The sequence below is a fragment of the Rissa tridactyla genome, chromosome 13 (assembly GCF_028500815.1).
Source record: "Rissa tridactyla isolate bRisTri1 chromosome 13, bRisTri1.patW.cur.20221130, whole genome shotgun sequence".
Lineage (NCBI taxonomy): Eukaryota > Metazoa > Chordata > Aves > Charadriiformes > Laridae > Rissa > Rissa tridactyla.
The window spans coordinates 2,040,339-2,065,916 of NC_071478.1; the positions used below are offsets into that span (position 1 = coordinate 2,040,339).

At 42.4% G+C, this 25,578-nt stretch overlaps 1 protein-coding gene across 3 annotated transcripts in view; it reads right to left on the bottom strand.

The window, feature by feature from the left end:
• ZNRF3 (zinc and ring finger 3) overlaps nt 1-25,578 on the bottom strand; it is an 87,145-nt gene that overhangs the window by 11,995 nt on the left and 49,572 nt on the right. For 2 of the 3 annotated variants that reach the window (XM_054219525.1, XM_054219524.1), the window contains exon 2: nt 23,891-24,016. In XM_054219525.1, the coding sequence (XP_054075500.1) occupies nt 23,891-24,016 (126 nt within the window). Of the gene's footprint in view, nt 1-4,057; nt 4,133-23,890; nt 24,017-25,578 lie in introns of all 3 variants that reach the window. The other variant, XM_054219522.1, reaches the window with a different exon arrangement.

Genomic DNA, 25,578 nt, shown 5'->3' on the forward strand with positions numbered 1-25,578 from the left:
CCTTGCTACATTTTCTGAACCTTTTGCTATCTCAACTTTATAGTTATTTTATTCACACACAAATTTCTTTGGCTTTCTGAAAAATCTCATGTCAGAGTCCTGTCTTTCAGGCTCTTTGTACCTAGTCAGTTTATTAAAGTCTGTAATTTCTGATGTTCAACTCAGCAAACTCATTCAAACGGTTATTTGGGTTCTAGCAGCCACTAGAGCTATTGATTGCAGGATGGCGGCCTCAAAGACTAAAACATATGAGTAGATAGCTTAATTCACTCTGAAACTTCCTTCCAGGTCCAGCTAAGTTTTTTTGAAAGACGAAATCATAGAATCAGAAATAATGTGGGTGGAAAAGTGCCCCACGAGTCCAACCTCCTGGTCAAGGCAGGGTCAACTATGTCATCAGACCAGGCTGCTCAGGGCTCTATCCAGACAGATGTTGAAAACCTTCAAGTGTGGAGACTATATAACTTCTCCGGCCAACAAATCCAGAAAAACAATCTGCTAACTATATACCAGAGAGGGGAATAACAAGACAAGAGAATTGTTCTGTTACAAAATGGCATCAACATGATGAATTCATATAGCTCATTCTGACCCATGAGAAAAATCCTAGTAGAGAGGCTGGTTGATGCAAAACAAGCAGGGCACAGACAAGGAGATGGAAATGGTACACGGGAAATAAGGGAGATGACAGGAGTGCGAGCAAGCTGAACAAGAATAGCGTGGTTTAGCCCCAGCCAGCAACTAAGAACCACGTGGCTGCTCGCTCACTCCTCTTCCCGAATGTGGAATGGGGAGGAGAATCAGGAGAAAGAGGTAAAATTCATGGGTTGGGATAAAGGCGGTTTAATAGAACAGCACAGGAAGAGAAAAATAACAACAATAATACTGATAAAAGAATATACAAAGCAAGTGATACACAATGCAGTCCCTCACCACCCGGAACCCGATGCCTAGCCCCACCACACCCCCAACTCCCCCAGCTATATACTGAGCATAACGTCATATGGTGTGGAATATCCCTTTGGCCAGTTTGGGTCAGCTGTCCTGGCTGTGCCCCCTCCCAGCTTCTTGTGAAAATTAACTCTGTCCCAGCCAAAACTAGGACACGGAGATATTCACACTGTTGATATCTACCTGTTGTTTCTGGCTAAAACATGTAGAAATTACCAACTGACTGATCCATCATCCTGTGTACAAAGTACTCCACTTAATCTGTCCAGATGATGGTGACAGATTTCATTGAGACTTTAAAGAAGATTCTTTCTAGTCTTCTTCCTATGTCTTCTGAAGAGCTAAAAACTAGCTGAAGTACTTGAATCAAACCTGGGGATCTTATGTGTCTAGAAGGCTTGCTGGCCTAAGGCCAAATCCAGTAATTGTCCCTATGTTCCCAGATACATATTCTCTCTGAAACTTTCTTGTCTGAGAAAGAATTCACCTGATTCCTCAGTAGCTTTTGCACACTGACAGACCTTTGCTAAACATGATGCTCTGGGTGCTGCTACTCCTCTTCAAACTATTCAAAAGTAAAACCAAGAAACAAATCAGACTTCGCAGAGCATTTCTAAAAATAAGTTTCATTCTTAGTCAACAGCAAAAGACATATCAATGGGAATAAACCCCACAAAATCTGTATGTAAAGCCCTTTCATTTGGTAGCATTTCTGCTACCAAATTATCCGAGGACAATTCTTCCCCTGCTCAGGCCTGCTTCCTATTTCTGTTCATTGACTGGCAGGAAGGATCACCTTTCATAATACTCCACTCCTCCCTTTCCAAGCACTCTCCCCTTTAGTTGTTCTATTGCTTAGTCACAAGCATACCTGGGAAAGCTCCCTAAACAGCTGCCCTCAGTGTCTTAGGATACTTCCATTTGAATGAAATATACTCCAGATTAACTCACGTCAGCTTTTCCTCCGTTGTTATCTATCTGTCATTGTTTTCCACAATTCTATTGTGAGTGCCAAAATGGTATTTATTTTAGACACAAATTAATCAGTATCCCCTGATGTCAAGTGTTCTGAAGACTTTGGCTGAGAATCAAAATGCATGAAAAACAAGCGTTCAGAGCAGCATGAGAAGGGAGCCAACTGAGTAACTTTTATGTTTGGAGTGCGAAAGCTAGGGCTAGTCATTCCTCTCCCGTTCGGGAGTGCTTGCATAGGCTGCTGCCCTGTCCTTTAACAGAGCCTACTTTGTCAGCTACTAACCTCCTTTCACTTTATTGCTACACCCAAAATATCCCATCATCCACTAGACTAGTTTCCCAGCTATTGGGGACAGTTGCACCCAGTTTATTATCAAGAATCAAGGAAGGATAGCTGTTGCTGGTAAAGAAAAGAGCAAGAGGCAGTAACTCTGCTTTGCAAGTTCAGAGCAGGATGACTGAAAGTAACTGGAAGCTGTAATACAGAGAAAAAATGGGAAAAAGATCACATTTTTGTGCAGATAGTTTTTCCGTGTATAAAAGGGAAAAAAATATCCCCGAGAATGTTTGCAAGATCAAGGCTGTAGCCTTGATGCACATGCAGAGCACAGTTCTCAAAGCATCCATTGCACAGGGTCTGCATTCCTTTGTCCAACAGATGCTCATTTCAGAATTAAAGCCAGCTTTTTTAACATCAACATTGATGGTCTCTCTTTTCCCCAAGAAATTCAGGCTGCACTTAAAACATTCAGCTTCACTTGTTTCTGCTGTAGCAGAAATACCAGTTTTGTTTCAAGACAAAACAAAACTAAACCAACTACAGACTATTTCTGTGCTTGTTATGTTTCTTCTCTCTACTCAAATAATTCAGAATTGGGTGGAAGGATCTTGTCAAAGCATTTCACAGAGCTACTACCTCACCCACTTCAAATGAAAAGATGGAAGTTGTACCGAGACCCCTAAAAAAGAAAAACCCTGCTTGTCCACAAAATATGTAGGCCAGAAATCATCAGCTGTAAACAACAAAGAAATTTTTGTAAGTTTTTGTCGTGGTTTAACTCCAGCCAGCAACTGAGCACCACACAGCCGCTTGCTCACTCCCCCCCTGCCTAGTGGGATGGGGGAGAATAAAAGTGAGAAATCTCGTGGGTTGAGATAAGAAGAGTTTAGTAATTGAAATTAGGAAAAAAAAAAAAAAAAACAACCAACAAACAAACAAAAAACACAACAGCAAATTTTAATGAAAAGGAAAATAACAAAGAGAGAAATAAAACGCAAGAAAAGGCAAGTAATGCAAATGAAAAAGAACTGCTCACCACAACTGAGCAATGCCCAGTCAGTCCCTGAGCAGCGCCCCCAGCCAGCTTCTCCCCCGGGTTTATATGCTGAGCATGACATCGTATGGTATGGAATATCCCTTTGGACAGTTGGGGACAGCTGTCCTGGCTGTGTCCCCCCAGCTTCTTGTGCACCCCCTGCCCGTCACTGGCAGGGCACTACAAGAAGCTGAGAAGTCCTTGACTTAGTGTAAGCCCCACTCAGCAACAACTAAAACACCAGTGTGTTACCAACATTATCCTCAGTCTAAATCCAAGATACGACACTACATCAGCTACTAGGAAGAAAATTAACTCTCATCCCTGCCAAAACCAGGACAGTTTTGTAAGAATCTTGTTTAGAGTCAGGTTTGAAAGCCATTTTGCAACCTCAAAAATAGCAGCCACTCAACAATACTATTGATCATAAGCTGGGTAGGGCCAAACAGCCTATGTTTTGTACACAGAGCTGGGCAAAGAAAACCTCCTTGGCTAGATAATGGGCCACAAAAAATTTGCCTCCATCCTTTCTCAAAACCTCAACCCAGCCTTCAATGTTGGATTCTAGCAAAGGCTAGAAGAAAAAAAATATAACTCCCCAGATTTTTCTCTTTCTACCACATTCTCAGCACCTCCACTGCTTCTTGCTTGCCAGAAGATAAGCAGGAAAACCACAGCACCACATTACCCAGGGTGAGTAGCTGTACGTCTGAAGAGAGGTGTGCTCTGAGACCTGTATGCTCTCAAGTCTTGCCTCAGCAACTCTAAAAGAACACAACAGAGGCTGTAATAAAACTAGACTCCCTTCTTCATACCTGATCAATGGCATCTGGGTTTTCAGAAACATCAAAGATGACCGCTGTGGCTCCTCGCTGTACTGCTCGTTTTGCCTGCAATAAGAAAGACAGCATCCTCAGTCCCACCCCAAAAGACGACTTCTTACCTCAAAAATTACTCCCTCTCCTCATCTCCAGATAGCAAACTTAACATTTTGTGTTTCTGCGTAGTTAAAACAAATGACAAAGTAATTGCAAACACAGGAGTTCCTCAACCAGCATGGAATGTAATTAAACTTCGCTATAGCCTCTACATCTCTCTGCTCCTTCCTTCTCAACCTCCTTCTTCAACAGGCTTTGAAAGGAATTCAAGTGTGATTTAGACCCTCTAAAGACTTTAAATACAAGAAAAGTTTTAATTTAAATTATGTTCTTTTTCTCCATGTTACTTGGAAGCACCGTTAAAAACAATCTTCCCTGTGATTTGGAGTGTAGAGACAAGCTCATAAGTGTAGAAAATAAACGTGGACCGGGTTCTTTACACATTTTCAGTGTCATTCTCACAATCCTTGCAATAAGTGCCTTAGAGAACATTGCTCTTTCTGACCATTAGAGGTCAGAACTGTTACATACAACACTTCTTAACGCAGGTAAGACCAGACCTATTTAAATGCACAGCTTTTCATCAAATATGCAGTCCAAACCTGGAGTTACCAACAGCACAGAGGAGATATTAGAACATATTCAAATCCTCTGGGACAGAGAAAATAGTATTTCAACCACCAAGGCTAAGACAGGGTATTTTTACCAGTTTCTGCCACTGCGCCTCTGCACATTCTGTTCAAATGTTGCTCAATGGCTCCACAAAGCAAACATTCCCAGTAACTTTTCAAAGCTGTTACTGCCTTTATTGGATGCAGAATGCAAGTAACTATTTCTCCAAGCAATGAGAGCCATCACCATCGTAGCACCAAACATGACGACACTGGGTCTTCATAGAGACTAGAGGGCCTGAACTTCGATTGAGATATAAAACAAACATATGAAAGTGATTAATTATGAAATATCACTCCATGTTTTCCAATAAGAATGCTGGCCAGTACAGAAACATTAGTTTGAACACCTACAGGTCACTTCCTTTGCTCTATTCATATATTTTGTTTTCGTTTTAAATCAACCAAGCCCATCAGACAGTGCAGGAGGGAAACCAACTCCCAAATGGGGTCTCTTTCTCAGCTCGGCAGGTATTTGTGCCCTTTGAAGTCAGCACACCTGGCTAATCACTAATAGCTCTTGGGGAAGAAAAGTTAAAAGGAATCTGCTACATGTTCTCCATTGCAGCGGCCCTCAGGTGAAAGCTCATCCAGGTTTCCCTAGAAGGCACCTTTTACAGACATGCAGTGCTGGTAGAACCGTTCAGGCCACTTAGAGTGTTCTTTCAGGACGGTCAGTCAACAAGCAAGGCACTTTGATCTCTAAAGAGATTTTTCAAAGAGATCTTGCAGGTTGGTTCAGGAAAAAAAACCCTTAATTTTGTGAACACACTGAGTGAGGAGCATATAGCACTGCAATTCATTAAGCTTCCACCTCCGAGATGTAATTTGTATTCCTTACTTTGTATTGTAAAATCAGACGTTGAGAAGATAACAGCAAGTGCGGTCACCCCCACACACACCTTTCTGCAGACCCGCCGAGCTGGCCGGACCGCGGCCTGCCGCCCCCAGCGCTCCGTGCCGGGCCCCGGGGAAGGGAAGGCTCCAAGCCCTCCTTCACCGGCGCTTCTCCTCACCCGGGGCCGTTCTCCACCCTCACCGTTCTCCTTACACCCCGCCACAAGCCTCACGGGGCGACCTCAGCCCAGCCCGGCCCCACCCCCGGCCCTGCCACCCCGCCAAGCGAGGGGTACTTGGCGGCCATTGGGAGAACCAGGAAACGCAGATTTATTTGTTTTGTTTCCTGGCGAGGGTTTTAGCCCCGATCCCAAAGCACGAGGTGATGTGTCGCCCTTGGGAAGCGCACCCCGGTCCCGGAGTCACCGGCCCCGTGCAAGACCCCGGGTGCTAAAGGAGACACAGCAGGAGCTCGGCGGCGGAGGCCGGTTCCGAGGCGACGGGACCTCCCCGGCCCGGCTCCCCGCGGCGGGCCGGCAGCGGCGGAGAGCGTGGAAGGTGGGTGCGGCGGCGGCACAGCCCGCTCCAGCGCGGCCGGGGCTCCGGCTCCGCGGCTTGGCGGCAGCCCCGCCTGACCTTCCAGGTTGGGCTGGCAGCAGATCAGAGAACAGCCGCCAACACACCACAGCCTGCCGCTCCTCGCCCCCTTCCTCCTCCTCCTCCCCCCGCTTCTCCTCCAGCTCGTTTTTAAAACCGCTGCACTTTGTTGAGGAGCAAACGAGTGCGAGCAGGCCGGGGCCTGAGCGCAGAGGCTGCTACTTTCGCCTGGTGTTCACCTCCTTCCCCTCAGCCCAAGATGGCGGCGGGGCCCGCAGCGCACCTGGGGCCGGCGGCCCCACTGCCCGCCTCTGTCGGATAATTGCAGCTAAAACGGCTTTGAAAATATCCTGCCCGCTACTCGGTAATCGGGACAGCTCAAAATAACACGGCCGTGTAAGTCCCCCTTAAAATAATGCCAGTCTGTAATAGGCATGTGACTTGTTCATTTTGGGCTACTCGTCAGTTGAAGACAGCCCTAAATCATTTTACTAAGCAAAGTGGCCAAAACCTGGATCAAAAAATAAAGACGCATGTTGGATGAGGGGCAAGAAAAAAAAAAAAAGAGATTGTACTGGCACATGCTTTACCTTTACAGCAAACAATCGGGCACTTCCTCAATTCTGTTCCCTGCAACTGACAGAAATCAGTGAAGGTGCCAGGCATAGAGCCCTTTCTGCGATTATGTGTCCTCTGTGGTTTAAGACAAATGACTATCACTTACATAGCTGTATTCTTCCTGTTTTGTAAAAAGTAATCAAACAAACAAACAAACCAACCAAACAAACAATGGTAACTCAGCTTCTTGAAATTTACATCATGGAATGGTTTGGGTTGAAGGGACCTTAAAGGCCACCCAGTGCCACCCCCTGCCCTGGGCAGGGACACCTCCCACCAGCCCAGGTTGCTCCAAGCCCCGTCCAACCTGGCCTTGAACCCCTCCAGGGATGGGGCAGCCACAGCTTCTCTGGGCAACCTGGGCCAGGGGCTCACCCCCCTCACAGCAGAGAATTTCTTCCTGATAACCCAATCTAAATCTCCCCTCTTTCAGTTTACAACTGTTAACCCCCGTCCTATCACTATGATGTAATGATCATATGATCATCATCAAATGATCATACCGCTATCAAATGATCACTCTTTGTTCATAGCGACAACCACCTCCCAGTCCTTGCATCCGGAGTCCGGAAAGCCTGCGCTGCTACAGAGCAACGGACTCAGACCTGCTCACTTTGCACAGCCACTGCAAGCACTGCCACCATCGCTTTTCCTTCTTCTGTCAAGTGCTCCCACATCCCGACTGGAGCTCCTGGGAAGTTACACATGTTCTGTGTACATCACCAGCTCACTAAAAGCCTGACATGCAGAAACATAGGGCTCAATTCTGCAAAAAGACTGATGTAGAGGGAGTACTAAGCATGCCTTTGTCCTAGAAGCAATCAGCAATTTAGAAATTCTTTTGTCCTTAAGTACAAACATAATAAAACACAAAATATAGGTTAGATACAAGTAGGTCTTTATAGGATACAAACAAGTAATCTGGCATCTTATTTGACAAGCACAACCTGAACTCACTGTCTGAAATTGGACAGTGGCAGGGAGGTATGTTTTTTTACAGGGGGCAACTTGAGTCTTATTGGCATTTCCCCCTTGCGTTATATGTAATAATGCTGTAAAAATAATGATGGTTTGCTACTTGCAACCTATGCTACTGTGTCTAAGTGCTGTGGTTGGGAACTGCCTTACTTAAAAAAAAAAAAACCACAACAAAACAAAAAACAAAACTCCTCAAACTATTTCTGGTAGAACACAGCTGGTCAGCAAGGGAGATCTAGCAAAAATCTGGGAGTATACAGCTGAAAAAAAAAAGAAGAATCTCCTCAGTTTCTTCTTTCATTTTTAGGAATGAAGTTCCAAACGTGGGAATTTGTTAGAAAACCAAGGAGTCCTCCTGTATACATCTCCTGTCATCATCATACGCGGTAATCCCTGCAATATGAAGACGGTTCATGCTGCTCACGCGACAGCCCTCTTTTCCTACATGAGCTCTAACCAGCTCCCTGACTGGTGTGCTCCCAGATGAGGAAACTGTAAGACAATCACAGCCTGCATTTCATATTGCTCATTGCATGAACTCAAAAGATAGCTCTGATTAAGTTAAGTTTCCTTTTCCATATATTAGCTCTGCCTTTAGGCCCCGTCAATACTGATTACAACGCAGTGGGAAGGCCCTCACAAGTCTGGACACTTACAGAAGGAGGAAAAAAAAATCTCCAGTTCTGGTTTTCAGATCTTCTGAGCAGTTGTAACTTTTGCAAATTCCTTTCACAGACTGATTTCAGAGTGCCCCAATAAATGCTGCTACAGTGTGTTGCCAGAAGCACAGGGGCCAAAGAGAATATAGAGCAACAACAAGCATTTTTTGGTGGATGTTGATAACTGACTGGCCATGCAGAAGGAGGCTACGCTGCACAATTAGAAGGGGAGAATAAATCTAGAGAATTGATGAAAGGGCAAAGAAACAGGAAGAGGTCCATTTACAACATGATAACATCTTGGAGTGGTGATAACAGGCAGAGCAAACCACCTGATGAGGAATAATACTTGTATTTAAGATTTATCCTAGCAATCTAGAGTAACAAAAGCAGTAAATGAAGCGCAGAGAACTTCAGTTCGTAACTGCACCGAATGATTTGCAGCAACGTATTACAACTATCACAGCAGCAAATGCCAGAAGCTTCCATTCCAACCCTTTCCTGCGTATTGATTTTACTTATATACAGATTCAGACTCCATTTAGAATAATGTTTTATGCATTGGTTTCAAGTTCTGTGATTTTTTACCCCCTGAAAGTACATGTGAAACCAGTTTAGCTCAGAACTGTGTATAAATCCCTATTCTTGTTGGTAACAGAAACTAAGAGTAGCTACCAGGTATTTTTAATATTAGTGCCATTTAAAATTAGTATTTTCAATTCTTCACAGCAATTTCTATTGGATATTTCCTTCTTTGTCTCTGATACAGTAGTTCAAAGAAGTGGTTCAAAGACATTTCAGTTAATCATAAACCAGGCATGGAATAATCAAGCAAGTTGGCAGTATCTTCCCCTTAGCAAGTCAAAAAGAAAAAACAAGCTTAAAAAAAATAATCTACTGTCTTGTGCATTAATGATACTCCAAAACTAAACATAGTAGTATGAATAGGCTGAAAATAAAAAGGACATGAAAGACACGTGTCGAGGGGTTCTATTTAAACCTATTAGACCTCATATTGCAGCATGTCCAGAGGAATAAAAATCATTGCCTTGTCAGTCTCACAGTCCTTGTTCAATCTACAGATTTGATCAAAACAAGCGGACCAGAATAAAATACAAGAAATCAACAAATGATTCTGCCCTAAATGCACCAAATCCAGGAAGTGAATCTCTTAGGATGAAACAGTACCATCAAAAGGTGGACAAAAGGTATCCTTGGTGCAGAGAGGAAGGAATATGTATCCTGAAACATACCTACTTGTTATGAACTCACTGTTCATAACCATTACTAAGAAGATGCACATTAAATATTGTCTCAGATTAAAATGCGGAAGAATTTACTAGACCCTGTAATCTAGAGGGGATGAGAGGAAACAGGTATCACAGAAGAGCGAGGAAGGTACCTCTTCACATCTCCAGGCCTGAGGAAATTTTAGTTATTACCTCCGAGAACACCAGAAAGATTTGAAGAGCTCTACACTCCTTTCCTGGGCCAGACTAATACAGTGAGGAAGCAACAACTTCCTTTATGAGACAAACTTTCAACTGGAGGGACCAGATGATTATTAAGCAGGTGCACTGCTTCCTCTCATTCGCTCACATCAGGTAGGGCTGCAACAACCAGAACAGTCAGGTCAGCCACTTGCTGACACCTACAAGGATCTTACACGCTTGCAGATACGAACACTGCGAGCATCTCCTCCTCGGCTTTCTAGTATGGCCTCATTCCAATTAATATCTCCGTTATTATGCAAGAGTGGAGGAACCAACGTAAGAAGAAGAGCTGCTTAACAAGGCCCTGTTCAAGAGAAAAACCATACCAACAACATTAGCCTTTATTTGTTACATTTACTTCTTTGCCAGAGTTAGAATTCCCTCACAATATACAGCTGTATTTACACGAGGACATGACACTCAATGAATGAGTTGCAGGGAGTGAATAAATTACAGATGAGAGAAGGACTAAGGCTTAGAACCAAAGGTGGGGAAACCAAAGTTCATTAATCTCTTTTAGCTCTGCCATTTACATCAACATAGTAATGCATTACACGTTTATTAAGACAGTAACTCAATACCTTCTGTTGAAAATGGCTACTGGTAGAGCCAGATTACTACATTACTATTTATAAATACACTTTTTTTTTTTTTTAAGTTAACATCCTAGATAAAACTGATGGATTAGAAGGAGAAAAAGATGCTTTAAAAGTATTGGCTGCCTGTGTAAACCCACAGATATATCCTGCTGTTCTAACACCATGTTCTCACAAATGCTCTTACATCAAGAGCTACGTATGTCTTCCTAGATTGTCCTTTTGGATTAGTTGGATCATTTATCCAACTCTAGGAATTCTTTTCTTGGAACTCAGTGCACTGTGAATAACAAATATTACTTATAAATATGGTATGTGGTACATGAGGGAGTTGATTTATTCTCTGAATTAAAAAAAAAAAATGATAAAGATGGGGAGGGGGAGATTGGGCAATGGTTTAGGTGGTAACCAGTACAGATGTCTGTGAACTGCTTTTAGCAAACTATCCCAACTCTATTCCATCAGGTGCCAGCACGTCCTATTAGCTGGTCCTCCAAAATGAACAACACAGGAGGCAGAAGAGTAAGGATACAGTATGCAGAAGACAGTCCTATGGATACCAAAAGCAAAATGCTGCTTTCAGAACTGAGGGAAACAGCACAGCTCCAACAGGTGTAACGGTGGCTTCTTCCTCTTCCCTTTCCTTTTTTCCTTTTTCTTTTTTCAATATATCCCATGCTTTGGGGGGAAGAAAATATGATAATTGGGTACAGAGATTATTGAAGAGAGTAGCCAAGAAAATTGGTTTATACATCCTTATTTAGCTGAGAACTGAGCCAGCCTGACTAAACTTACGTTCCCTCTGTCAGTTTGTGAGGTTTTGCCCCTCAGTTTCTCTATAAAGTAAAAATCATCAAACTTGAGGCACATTTTCTGTTTATCCTAGCCCATCAGATCCAATATTCCATGTCAGAACTCTCCATTATTGACATTTGACTCTCCATAATATATTCAGTTAGCAGCAGCTACTGTTGGGGAAAAGAAAATATATTAGCAGAATAAACCCAATTTTTGCAAAAGCATAGAACATCAGCCGCAGGCAGAGCCACTCCAGCGACTCAGTCTGCTGCACTCTGCTTCCCATCAGGAATCTTGCACAAGCCACACAGCACTGTGTCAAATACACCTTTTCATTACAATTGTCAAACCACAAAACCTCTTTTTCTTTCAGAGCTACAGAGAATACAGACAACAACATCTGAACAATACAGGCATCCCCCGCCTCTCTCCTACGCTGCTATCGGGCTCAATCACCAAAATTACCTTGCCCCTTGAACCACTGCTGGAGGGAGAAAGCCAGGCCACAGGCCAGTTCCGCAGGGCAGAGGAGGAAGGAGAAAAGGACATCATCTACTTTGCAAACAGCAGAAGTTACAGATTAACCCACTGATGCCTCAGCCTTGTTAATGTACAATTCCCCAGTAATTCCAGACACTAAATGAAGCCGAGCATAAGCAGCACGCCACTTCAAACCTTTTCTGAGACAATGAAAAAGGAACTTGCAGATTTCTGTCCGAAAGCAAAGGCAGAATATCACAAGATAGTCACATCCCTGAGTATCACACCAGCATAAAACGCCTTCCTGACTGGAATACCCAACTCAACTTCTCTAGCACTTTGGGATGTTTTATACATGTGGCCTATAGATACTGCATTATATGGTATTATGACAGCTGCTGTATCAATTAAGAAGTATAGAAAGCATAAAGCGGTATTTTTAAATTTAAAAGTTTAACCACAATTATAAACCAATGTATTTCTCTGTAAAAAAAATTTAAAACTTAAGAAAATATGTACTTCTACTTTAAAAAGAATATCACCTCGTGCAGTACAGAATCTTATGAACAATACATACCAACGTGATCCATGCCACTCAGTGCTGAGAGGCTCTCAGGTAGTCAGAATAAAGAAGACAAAAAATGAGAGTATCTCTCTTTTCTGGGGCGAGGGAGAAACACTGTGATCAGTTCTGAGACTAGACCAAGTAAAAACAACATGGAAAAAAGACATTTATTTTAATCCTGAACACATCGAAGCCTGCTGGTTGCAAATCTCTTGTGTCACATTTCAGAGTCGTGGGGCTCCGCTCCCAGAAAGGTGCCCTCTGCTATCGGAGACCATTCTGGGGGCCAGCAGCCGTGTTGCTGGGAGAAGGCAGAGTCCGAGAGAGAAGGGCGAGCACTGGAAGAGAGCGCAGGAGGGAACAGAGGCCTTGGACTCCATAACATATTCACAGAGAGCCTAGCACACTTGGCAAGAAGTGAGTGGACGCGTTTATGACAACTGATGGTGTTACACAGAAACGCTGCTGCATTTTATAACCCTTCAAGCTTTTTCCGAGCAACAGAATTCCTGTATACAGTTACCTTTAAAATATAAAGGCCACAAGATGAGTATGTTTTGGAAATTATGTACTAAAGAATCATATGCTATAAAATACCACTACAGCCAACCCAGATAATTCTTAACTTTATCTTTCCATTGAAGGTGTACTGAAAGTAGATGAACTAGAAACAGCAAACTAGACCTAAGATAATCACGTAAACACACATACAAGCATGCTGTGGAGCTGAGAGAACTCACTAAAAAACTGTGAGATGGCAAAGTGTTGGAGGAGGTGTAAATTAAAGGAACTATTAACCTAGACCACTGTAAGAAGCCATCCCTATAGTACCCAAGCTGTGTAAATGGAACGTACCAAAGTTCCTCCTATCTCAGATACACAAGGCTCGTGCTCTAATATAAAACTACCTTAAAATTATAAATTGGTATATGTATACATCAAAAGGGAAAACAAAGATTTATGTCTTGCATTTAGAACGGGAGATGGCACAATTTACAAAAATTCTAGGTCTTGCAGGAATTCCATCCAATCTCAGCAAATTCAACAGGGAAGTTCAATCCTCTTGAGAAATAAGCTTCACCTTATGGCAGAAAGTTCTTTTCAACAAAACAACAGGTTTGGGCCATGGTTTACAACCCACAGATTTAGGTAAACATTTAAATATTTCAGGAAAGAGGAAAAATTTCAAACACATCCAGCCTGTGTGAAATTATGTAGAATATAGAACAGGTCTAAGGCATTTACAGTTGTCTATCCAAGACATACTGACACATCTAAATTAACTAAAAGTTATTCAAAAAGCTGAAAAGCTTTATGCCTAGTAATATCATACTGCTATCCTCTATCTGGAAAGTAAAACAGAATACGAGTATGACCAAAAGCCACCAGAAGCGCTGAGAAGTGGTGAACGTAAGCATAACTAAGAACGAAAAATTAGGAGTGATTCGGGCCAATTTGGGGTATATGCCTATTTTCAAATGTAAGAAACTGATAGGAATGCAAATTCACTGTGTTTTCTGCTTAGTATCATCTGTCTTGCTTAGCCTCATCCTCAAGTAGCTGTCCTTCATCCATAGGTTGATATCTACTGTAAACAAGGACATTTTAGAGATAACACAATCATCATCTGAGGTGACGAAAGAGTAGACCCGAGTCTCACCAGTGACAGAAAAGGCAGTGCTCTCTGCATGGTTATTAAGTGCCTGCTTGCAGTCTGCGAGAGTGTGTTCAGACAGACATATATATACCAAGGTGAGCTGTCAAGCAGCAAATGTATTTTCACTTCTACACATATCAGTGTAAAAATGCTGTAGCACATTCCCCTGGCGGTTCTGTCCTCTCTGGCAGGGATGAGCATACGCATCCCAGACTACAGAACGTGCACATAACCCCCATTCAATCTTTCTGAATGAACAAAGGCGTGTAAAATTCCCTTGGTATCCAGTAGAATACTACTGTTTCCGTGAGATCCTCCTCCTCTACTGGAAGAATCAGCTTGGGTAATAAGTTCAGCAGTAAGAAGATGCATGGCAGGCCAGTATTCCAGTCGATCTAGCGACTTTCTATGGGCTGGCTAATATAAGATGACATGGACTTTCTTTCAAACAGTGATCCTTGGTTTTGGATTAGATTAGTTTCAAGGTCCCAAACTGTGGTGGGCCCTTGTTGTTAGTTTGTTGATTCTTTTTTTTTTTTTTTTAAAAAAGGAAAGAAAAAGGGGGAAAAAAGAATAAAAAAGGTGGAGGATTTTTGTTACAAAGGGAAACTGGAAACTTCTCTGCACACAAGCAGAGACATGGCTGTATTGCAGAGGCCTCAGGGTAAGGATTAAAGAAAAACAAAATAGAAACCCTTCCATCTCTAATTAGGGTCTTCATTTGCCAAAGAGCCATTCCACAGCGGGAGGAATTACATTCAGGCCGTTGCTTGGATAACGTCTCCCAGCAGGTTGGCTCCTCAGAGCAGGCTACTCTGAGCCAACAATTTCTGGTTACTTGGAGGCAAGCAGCCTGCATATTGTTTTAACTGGCCTGGCTTTTGCAGCCAGTTTTGCTGAAGAACAATCTTCTATTCAGAATGCAGAGATAAAAGCTTCACTTGGTTTGAATTTGTCCCCAGTTTCTTTCTCCCTTTCTTTTTTTAAACATGGGAATTATAGGTTCTGGAGTTTGCATTATTTCTCTTGTAGACATCAATGTTTTTCCCCCTCTAGCCACTTGATTCTTTGCCAGCGAAGGCTGCTGTCTGGAGTCCAGCCATTCATCAGCCCCTACCTCATCATTAACACTGTGGTGCTGGCGGTCACAGCTCATTGCTGGCGACAGGAAATCCTAACTTGCAAGAGGTTAACCACAGCCCATAAACAGCCAGGCTGGCTCATTAGTCCCTTGCAGTCAGCTGAAGGGACCCTCTGGGAGTTTCAACACTCTTCATGGACTCAAGAGTCTATGCGTTCTGTGCTCTTCCCAAATGCCTTCCCCTCCCCGCCTCTTAAAAGCTCACTACTTGGATCCTCAGGGCTAAGGTCCATCTTTTTTTCCTATCCAAAGCTGACGGAGCTCTTTGAGCATTTTGAAAAATTAAATGTCTGTGATGGATTCTCTTGGCTTACCAACTGAACAAAGCGCCCGTGGGCCAACAACTGAGACATTAATGCACTAGAGTACATACACGCTTTTGATACTTTTACTAGTTTTGGTGAGAGCTTCATATCTATATTGAGCAATTCTAAGGCAACAGCTAAGCAAATATTGATAATATATACCCAATCTGTCTAGAGAATTCATACCACAAATAAGTCCACCTCTGATCTTCAAGAAATAGCCTGCTAAAATTGCAAACGGCTTGGTCAGTGCTCCCTACATTGGCCAAAAAGCCCACTTCATGCTCACTTTGAGTTCACGGTATGATCACTTGGCTCATTTGGAGTTGATTCCTCAAACTTAGTACTAACATGAAATGATCATGTCACCTGAACAGGCACCTCTAGATAATATCCGCCTGGCCATCATGAAGACAAAAATTTTTATAGAGTAGAAAAACAGCTTCTGGCAAATTATCTCAAAAGAGTAGAATATAAAGTGTAATTTGTGTTATATTTTCTCTTTCCTCCCTTTCAACCCTGTGAAAATTCTTGCAAAACATTCCCGCTTTTTGCTTGCAATGACTTAGGATCCACTATTTTCTACCACTGCTGACTGTATCTGCCCATCTTTTACTCTGAATATCGGCGTCCCTCTGATGTAGATCTGGTTACATTCCCCAGTTCTCCAATTTCTTTCAAAGCCTTCTGTCTCTTAATGCACCAAAATTAGGCGTGTCACTCATCTGTGAAGTTCTAAATAATTCCATTCCCTGTCTCCGTATCTGCTCCTTATTTTCTTCACTTTCTGATCCATTTATCTGATTCTGCTTGCCAGCCTTCTTTTGTGCCCATTTCTGTATTCCAGCAGAGCTGCACTTACTTGCCCGCTCACTTTTCTGCTTCAAACTCCATTTCTGTAGTTCTTCCAACATGTGTGCCATTGTGCATTTCTCCTGTTAGTGAGACAGGTAGATTCTGCATGTGAAATAAAAATATCTCTCAGCGTTCGAGATGCCCACAAGGCACATAGAATCATCAATGTCCAAAAACTTAAGAGACATAAATCATTGACGTATTATTATTATTATTTGTATGTGGGGCACATCTTAAAAAAAATATTCCTTCCTCTTTACTCAGCCTGGGCTTCCGTTAATTTCCCTGCGTGTTCTGACTGAGCAGAGACTCCAGTAACACATGTTGTGCAACAGCAGCTGCTTCTTTAGCTTAAGGGAGGAGCAGCTGTGTTCCGCAGTTGGTTGGAAAGGAGTGAAGATGGTGGTGGGGACTGCTAAGGACTCAACTCTAAAAGCGGACATTTATTTAAAGTAATCAATCCAACAATAGCAAATCTAAGGAGTGCCCAGAGGGGGAAACATAAGAGACAGCCCTTTCTTCATGAATAGCTGCTGCTTTTCATAACTGCGCAGTGAGCGCAAAAAAGAAGTTAGTAAAATAATACAATAACAGATTGCTGGCACGAGTTGCCCATGGAAAGGGCCCACCACCACCCATGAGTTAAAACCTGACAGATCTACTTCTTCGGAACCGCATAACCTGAGTCCGCCCTTGTTTGTCCATTCCTCTGAGCACTCCCCTCTCTGGCTTTGATCCAGCTCTTTTCTTTCCTTTTCCATCTTTCACTGTACGATCCACAACAGCACAAACCTGTCCTGTCTCCAGAACGTAACTGGCTTGCTTGGCAGTTCTCTTACCTGTGCTCAACCTTCCCCTTCCCTCCTCAAAGGGACTGCTGAAATTAAGGCGGAAAGTGGTCACGGAGTAAGAGGAAAGACATGAGAAAGGCACATATGAACTCAGGACTTCCAACTACAGCGACGAGACGGCTGCTTCACACTGCGTCCCTGTGGTCTCCAGAGCCAAACACTCTTAAATGCAACATTTCTTCCTTTTTCTTTCCCGTTCAAATCCCCTTTTTAATCTGTTAAAATAGTCTTGTTGTTAGACTATGGTCTGTGAGGGATGGAAGAAGAGGCAAGAAGACGGGAAGCAGAAATACACTGAGCTTTTGGTAAGAGCATTTTACTTTATGTAATTTATTTTTTTGTTCCGAAGTACACACTTGTCCCTGCCGGGAAGATTATGAGGACTATTTCTGTCTGTCATTATGAAAATCCAGCCTCTTCCTGAAAAAAGATATATTAACCCCTCTTCTGACCTCATCTATGCAATTTTGTCAGAGCTCCTGAAATCCTTATGTCTCTATGCTGTAGACGTCTAATCACAATGCTAGCGCTGGGGAAGCAAGAAACAAGCATGTCAAAAGATAAATGACACCAAAACTATTCGCACAAGTAACAGTGCCCCTTCAAATACAATTTTTAAAAGATGTTTTATGGTTGTTTAAAAGGGATGTTAACATTTCAGGTGTCTTGGACATTATAAATGATAATGAAGTGGAGAATAATGAGAAACAATCAGTATGATAACACAGCACTTCTGTTCTTTGGTGCTTCAGGAAAATGGTAGTTCTCTCTCTCTGTTTCTCAATATATTCTTTGGAACAAATACAGTAAGAAAAACATGGCAGGGATTACAATTACATATGCGACTTCTTTTCACAGTTAACTCTAATTTTAGGCAATGCTAAGACAACAGACCATGGAAACGAAAAATTTAAATGCAAAGTCAATGGAGACTCTTAACGTGACTGATTCAGAAGCTCAGAGTCTTTAACACTAGCCAGGATGCTATTTTCCCCCCTCAAAACACATGCTCTTTTTTCATTACAAAACAATGGGGTTGATAAACAACATAGTTTGTGTTTTGATCAGAGTTTTGGCATGGTTGGCACACGCAGCATAGATCTCTCAACTAGTCCACGCCAAAGAAGTCTAGTCTCAAGCAAGAAACTTCTGCTTCATGACAACTTCCTTCTTCACACAAAGTCTGAGAGTTCAAAACAACCAATATTAAGTTTCTACTGCTGAAGAGCTTTTCTCAGTCTGTGGTTTGCCGTGCATTCAGGCCAGCACTGCCATCGGAAGGAGCAGCCCCTTCACCCTCCTCCTCTTACTCCTTCCTACCTCCACTGGACACTGCGCCAACACCAACCTTCATGGAGCCACACGCTGAAACAAACCAACCAACAACAAACCAACCAGCTTAAAAGTCATCCATACTATTACTTTTCAACCAGGCCACTTAAATTTTGATATAAATTTTGAGACTACTGCCTCAAAATGAATTCCAAATCCTTTTAGATGTTGTTTACAAAGAAGAAACATGGGTTGACAAACAGAAGGCAGCAAAGTATCTAAAAGAGCAAAGTTTTGGAAATACTGATCACGGGTTATAGACACATCTCATTAATTTTAGATCTTAATCTACTGCGTAGCTCAGTCCTAATTTCTGAAAAAGTTAAGCATGGAAGAGCATTTGCCTAAATTCCATATGCATTTCTACAACTGAACTGAATCCATTTCTACAGGAAATAATCCAAAAACTATTAATGCTATACAGAAACAAAAGGTATGCTTATATAGTCCCTGCAATTCTAATTTGGACATATAACTGTATCCTTAATTTAGGCTACTAATATAAACGTGTAAGTTGATTTTCTTTAATTTGCCTTTTTTTTATTATTACTTTCAGTAACTGAAAGAAAAGGATTAAAATTGAGTCCCCACAGGCCATCTTGTTCCTCAGCTTTTAGGAGAGATCACGCTATTCAGGAACTAAACTACCGACATAGCCCCATGATTTCTCCTTTGACTACCTTATAAGAATCTTTACATTTAAACTAAATTGTTAGACAAGAGGTTAGGAATCACAGTCAGCCTGTTTAACACAGCCTCAAGTCATAATGATTCTGGCCCCAACCGTAGCAGTATAATCACAATGATGATGTGGCAAAACAAGAGATTCTTCTAGTTAGTATTTGTGTAAGTGTCTTTGTAAATAAACTCTAAAAGAGAGAAGTGAATGGATACTGGAAGAACTGTTAGGAATTTCCTCATATTAGAGATTCCTTTGATGTGAGGAAAACAGGAAGCTGTAGTAGCAGGGACATCCCCTCTTTGTTAGGTTCTACTCAGATGCACATCCTCAAATACACGCATCCTCGTAATACAGCAGAAGAGTCCCTTCAGCAGTCCCTGGAAGAGAAACAAGAACAAAATCCTTCCCTCTGGACTTTCAAGCCTGCAGAAAGGCAAGAAGTGCTACTTTTAGGCAAACCTTCAACATTTTCTCACTATCTATCCTGTACCGAAATAAGCAAACAAGGGCATTGCTGGGTTGTGTTTCGCTGTCTTTGACAGACGTCAAAAAAGCGCCCGGGATGGGGGAAGAGCAGGGGGCTGCACGCTGGGACATGCAGGACACAGGCAGGTACTGCCATCGCGGTACGGCGGATGCGGGCACGCACCAGGTATTGCGGGCACCGCTGCTCTTCCCTCCCTCCAAGAGCAAAGCTGCTGCTGGCAGGGAGAGGAGAAGGCGTCTCATTGTGCTGGCTGCAGAGGAGGCAGGAATTCCAGGAGGGGAAAGGTTCCCTTTGAAGCACATGGCACCAAGAGCTTCCCAGTGACCATGGCAACAGCTCAGTGGGTTCCCAGCCTGAGAACCAAGTTACTACAGCCATGCCTCGGAAACAAAAAAAGTCTGAAAGAAGGGAAGAGAGAGGGGGAGGTGAGGTCGGGGGTGTGGGGGAGAAAAGTTGGAGCAGAATTAGCCTGGCAGAAACTGAGCGGCTCCCCGGTAGGCAAATCCAGCCAATAATGCTGGTCGGGTTCACGGGGTTTCCTTTTCATTTCCAAAGCTTTCTTCTTCCTCTGTCATTCCCCTTCTAGCCCTATTCAGGAGCTCATGAGATCAGTAAAACCCAGGCCTTTGCTTTGCCTGCGTGCAGCATTGCCTCAAACAGGGCTGCACTGTGATCAAAGGCAACGTTAAATCACAGCTGCCACACACACCCCTTTCCCAATCAGGGTCCGGTTTTCACGGGCACTCTTAACAGGAGATACATTTTCTTAAACTCTTTCATTTCCATTACACCATATAAATCTGACTAAGAAGGACGAGCAATTAAAAAAATCTACATGGAGATGGACACGTCAAATTCTGTACAGCTACCGATCCCATTTAGCACACGGATAAACAAGTGGAGTGAAGCTTCTGAAAACACCGACCAGGGTTTTACTAAAAACAACACAAAAAAACCCAAAACAAAACAAAAAAAACCAAAACCAAAAACACCCCAAATCAAAAAAAAAAAAAAAAAGGCCACAACAACTAAAACCAACGTAAGAATAAAACCATACATGTTTGTACCAGATTTGCATGTCATGGAATTTAGGTCTACAAACAGCTTTTAAGCAGTCTTGACATTCTACTTCACAATATTCCAAACTTTCCACAATACCATCTCCACTGTCTTTCTTTTCCTTTACTATTAAACTAAACAAACCCTCATAATTTATTCCTTTATATAAGCATGCATTCCGCCATACAGACACAAGCAATAACCTTGTCACTTCTACCACTATGTTAACACAAATGTTCACCAGTTTCAGTGAAACGAGTTTGAATTGGCTCACTTAAAATTCTTTTATGGTTTGAGTTAGTCTGAGCTTTTGAACACATTCATTTATGATAGGCTTAAGCTGACAAGGTTATCCATTCCTTATGTACATAAGAAAGATGGACAAAGTAACCGTCAGCTGAGCCAGGATGACTCTCCAGGTGTATCCTGTTCATTCACAGCACCGATGAGGATATCTAAACTAGCTTTCCAGTGAAAAGTGTCCAAATGAAACAGAATTGTGCCCATGTGCCAGCAGCTGGAAAGGGAAGCGCAACCACAGACAGCTGCCCTGGCAGAGTCTTTTCATTTTGCCCTAAATCGCTGAGGCAGACTTTCAGTTTTGCCCATGAGAGTTTTAGAAGAAAGCAAGTCCTTAACTGCTCTCACCTTCCCGGCACCAACTTTATCCCTACTATGGAATCAATAGCTGAAATTGATCCAACCATGTCACTTTCCCAATATTCAAGATTTGGTTTTCATTTCACAGAATGGCTTCTAATGGAATTAAGAGCTAAGAATAGATACTAGAGGATCCCAATGGCAATTCCAGCATTAGGAAATAAATGGGAACTGGAAAGGGGAGATATATCTGCTTCCAGCAGGAGGTATAACTGATTGCATAGTCAGACTTCACTAGACAAGCAGAATTCCCGTGGCCTAGAAGTTCAAATGCCCTCTATGCTCAAGTGTATGCACTCTACTACCTCTTTTAAGGAGGTGAGAACATTCGCACTCAGTGAAGCCTTACTGTTACCCACCCGAGTCGTTCACGCAGATGTGTGTAACAAGGGGTTGCTCTGCCATTTATCCCACTTGCATAATATCTGGGTATCAGCAACATCAGCAAAGCTGAAATGCTCCACTTCATACATCCAAGAGGCCTCCTGCTCCTGCTGCTATCTGGACTCAACAATATTTCAAGAATTCTGAGAAGTCCTTCTAAATCAGGACATAACTTCAGCATAGGGAGGACCGAGCAGAAGGGTTACAGAGAAAAGATGTAGAGGAGAAACTACAGCAGCAAGCATGAAATAGGGAGGCAAATATTTCAGGAAGAGGAGGATAAACAGTGACATGAAAATACAGAACGAGGAGCTGCATTACAGTTACTGAGAAGCAAGTATTGCCTACAACCTTGGCCAGTCTTTTTTCACCTGTTAAAATTACGGCATATAAACTGACACACAGAAGACACTGTGCCCAGACTCTCTGTACGCACCCTGTGCAGGACACACGAGTCCCATCACCGTCGCTGGGCATAAAAGCAGATGCTCCAGAGCCTCTGACGCAAAGCCAGGGTCTGCTGTTCAGCGGGCCTTCTGGAGATCGATGTGGCGTCGGGGACACAGGGACTACAGAGGACATGGCGGGATTTGGGTACACAGCAGTGCGTCAGGCAAGCAATGTCACTATGTCAGAAAATATTTATAACATTGTTTGTGTATCTGTTGTTTCCACTTTCTTCACCCATTTTGCACACCTACTTCCTCACGTGCTTTTCAAGAGCCAGACAGATGGGACCGAACAGTTTCCTTCCTTACACGGCTCTCCCCAAGACTCAGCTTACTCCTGGAGTTTACTTATGGGTTACTATGCATCTTTCGGTATCCAATTTTCTCTAATTCCCATCCTCATGAGACTTTATTCTCGGATTTTACCCTCCTAAGAGCAAAGAAGCATCAGCTGAAATTTCTGTGAAGCAAAAACAGTATTCCAAGTTAGAAAAAAAAAGTTGTATTACGCTGAAATTGAATAGAAAGGGCAGTCACTTCTAGAGAGATGTTTCTCGCCCCGTACCACAAGCTCAACCTGCAGCAAATTTTAGACGAGCTGATGCTTTCCCGTTTCTTTTGACATGCAGGGGTTTTGGAAGTTTTGTTTGTAAATATACAGAGACGAGTTTTACTTACAAAACATCAACCCAGGATTTTATTTTCTGCCTGATATACTACATTTTCAGTGCCCACCTGAAGTCACCAACAGCGTCCTACCAAAGCCTCAGCAACTTGAGCCAGCTGGATTTCAGGATGAACCCCAGAGACTTTATGCTTTTCAGCTCCTCAGTTACTGGTAGAACTCACGGCCTCTGCTCTTTCACACACTTCCAACTACTCTAGACTTCAAATGTCAACGTATAATAACCTCAATCCTCAAAAATTCTAAGCTGAGAACAAAAAAAGGACAGCTTTCTGCTTTCCTTTTTAACATATCTGGCAGCAGTACTGATATCTTACTGACTTCACCCCATAAAACAAAGGGAAATGTTTTGCAAGGAATTTCGATTCCAGAGGCTGTATTCCACAGGGAGATTCCAGCAAGATGAACGTTTTTATTTCTTTGACCAATACAGTAAGATTCGCTTGTTATTAGAGATATCTGTCCTGCAATTAAAGCAAAGAAACCTCTTCTAGGGTTGAAGACTCCTCTTCCCCCGCGAAAAGGAAATTAATACATGTCTTCTAAGAAAATGGTACCTAAGGAAAACCAACAAAATGCTTTAATTTTGACCACTTCCTTTGGTCGAGTTAGCATCACACTTGCACTTCACCTTATTTCTACTCCAATACTGCTTCTGCTAAACAGCCATTTTTGCAGAAATCTTTGTCAGGTTCCTACAGAGCTCCAAGAGGGAATGTGCGCACTCAGCCCCCCCGCCACCATCTCCATCAGCTGAGTCAGGACATTGCCTTTCCCTGAAGCATCCAGTGTGAAAACAGACGAAACGGGAATATTTCATGGAGTAAAGGGAGTTTTCTCTCGTTTTATTTCTTGCTGATATTTCTCAGAAAGGAACTAAAGCTTCCAAGAAAGAGTTACATGCAGGCTTTACCCCAGAGTACACCCTTACCTTTCCTAAGACAGTGAGGCATGGCTTCGGCTCCAGCTCGGGCTGTTCCAGTTTCACCACTCCCACCCAGCCGTATTCATACAGGTCTTCCTCATCGTTGCTGTTACACAGTCCGAGTGGGTGCATCTGAAACAGAATCAGAAAGAAGCCTTTAGCCAATCAGTAGAACTCAAAAAACATGTAGGTCGCTTTTGAACACCTTAGTTTATAACAAATACGCTTTTATTTATTAAGGTGCACCAGAAAAACTGAAACATATGGCTGCATGTATGAAGAAGCTTGGAACGTTATGAAAAATCATTTAAGGCTCACAAATAAATGTGATTATAAGTCCTTTTCTCAGATATAAAATAATTAAATATAAAGCAAACCGCCTTTCCTTGCAAACTGACAGAAATACTGCAAACCATTTTGAGGAGTCACTCATAAAAGCTTTACAAGTCATAAAATCCAGAACCAATGTTTGAGAGGCATTATCACTTTTTCTTTTTAAAAATATTTGCACAATATTAACTGTCATCCTTTGGAGCATGCCTATCATGTAGTTCAAAGATACAAGAAACTTCCTAACTATTGTGGAGCAGTTTCTAGTTTTTTCTGAACCCAAATGAGGGGGAGGTATCACAAGGTGAGAAACTTCAGTCTCCCTTTAGATATTTGTGTTTCTTCCACAAGACGACAATGCATATTTGCTTTAATTTCAGATATTCAATCTCTTCCTCTTCCTTCCAATGCTACGTAGTTACTCTAATATTATTATGGCAAGGAGCTTCCTTATGCTTCAATTTTTTCACTTGCTTTGTCTTTTCCAAGTTTAGTGTCCTTCCCTAGGATAATAACTTTGTGTATAAACCAGGGTGTAAAACATTTAGCTTCTTACGCTATTTACTATTTTCTCCTTATTCTTTTTCCCTCAACTAAAATATCAAATTTTTCACAGACCCTTGCCTAAGAGTTGCCCAGGCTTTAACACATACGCAGAAAAAGTTCTGTGCAAAACAAGTCTGTACTTTATCCAGCTTCCTGTCTTCCCTTAAATCTCACCCTCACCAAACTAGCTGAAGAAAACCACAAAATAGCATCAATACTCTAACAATTTTGTTTTCTGGTAGCTGATTATAGTAGGAGAAGATTACATTGCTCAGTAATTTACATATATCACTAATCCATGCAAACTAGCGCCATGTAACGCTCACTAATCCTGCCATCTCTTCTGCATCACCAGTCTGTCAATTTGTCCTTTTCTCCAACGTCTTGTACCTTGACTTTCATTTTGCAAGTGATATAATACAAGGAGAGCTATTTATATCATCTTGCAGGGCCTGACTTTCCGAGTAACTGGAGCAATTACTGCAAAATTGGGGAAACATGACGGTGATCTGCGACAATACAGAGGTTTTCCCACCACTCAGTATTTTTCAAGATTCATCAACCAATCCACCTGTATTTTGAGGAAAAAACCCAGACCACCGCAATACCAAGCAGATGAGTAGAATCCTCTGCCCAACTCTTAATTCATCCTTCCTCCTTTTTTTTCGTTATGAGTTACTATTACACACCGCTGAGCTGTCTGTAGTCTCAGACGGACGAGCAGTTCAACACGCTCTGTTTAAACGCTTGGGACAAGAGCTGCCACTGGAAGATGAACCACTCCTTAAACTCAGCATCTGATGGAGAAACTGGACATA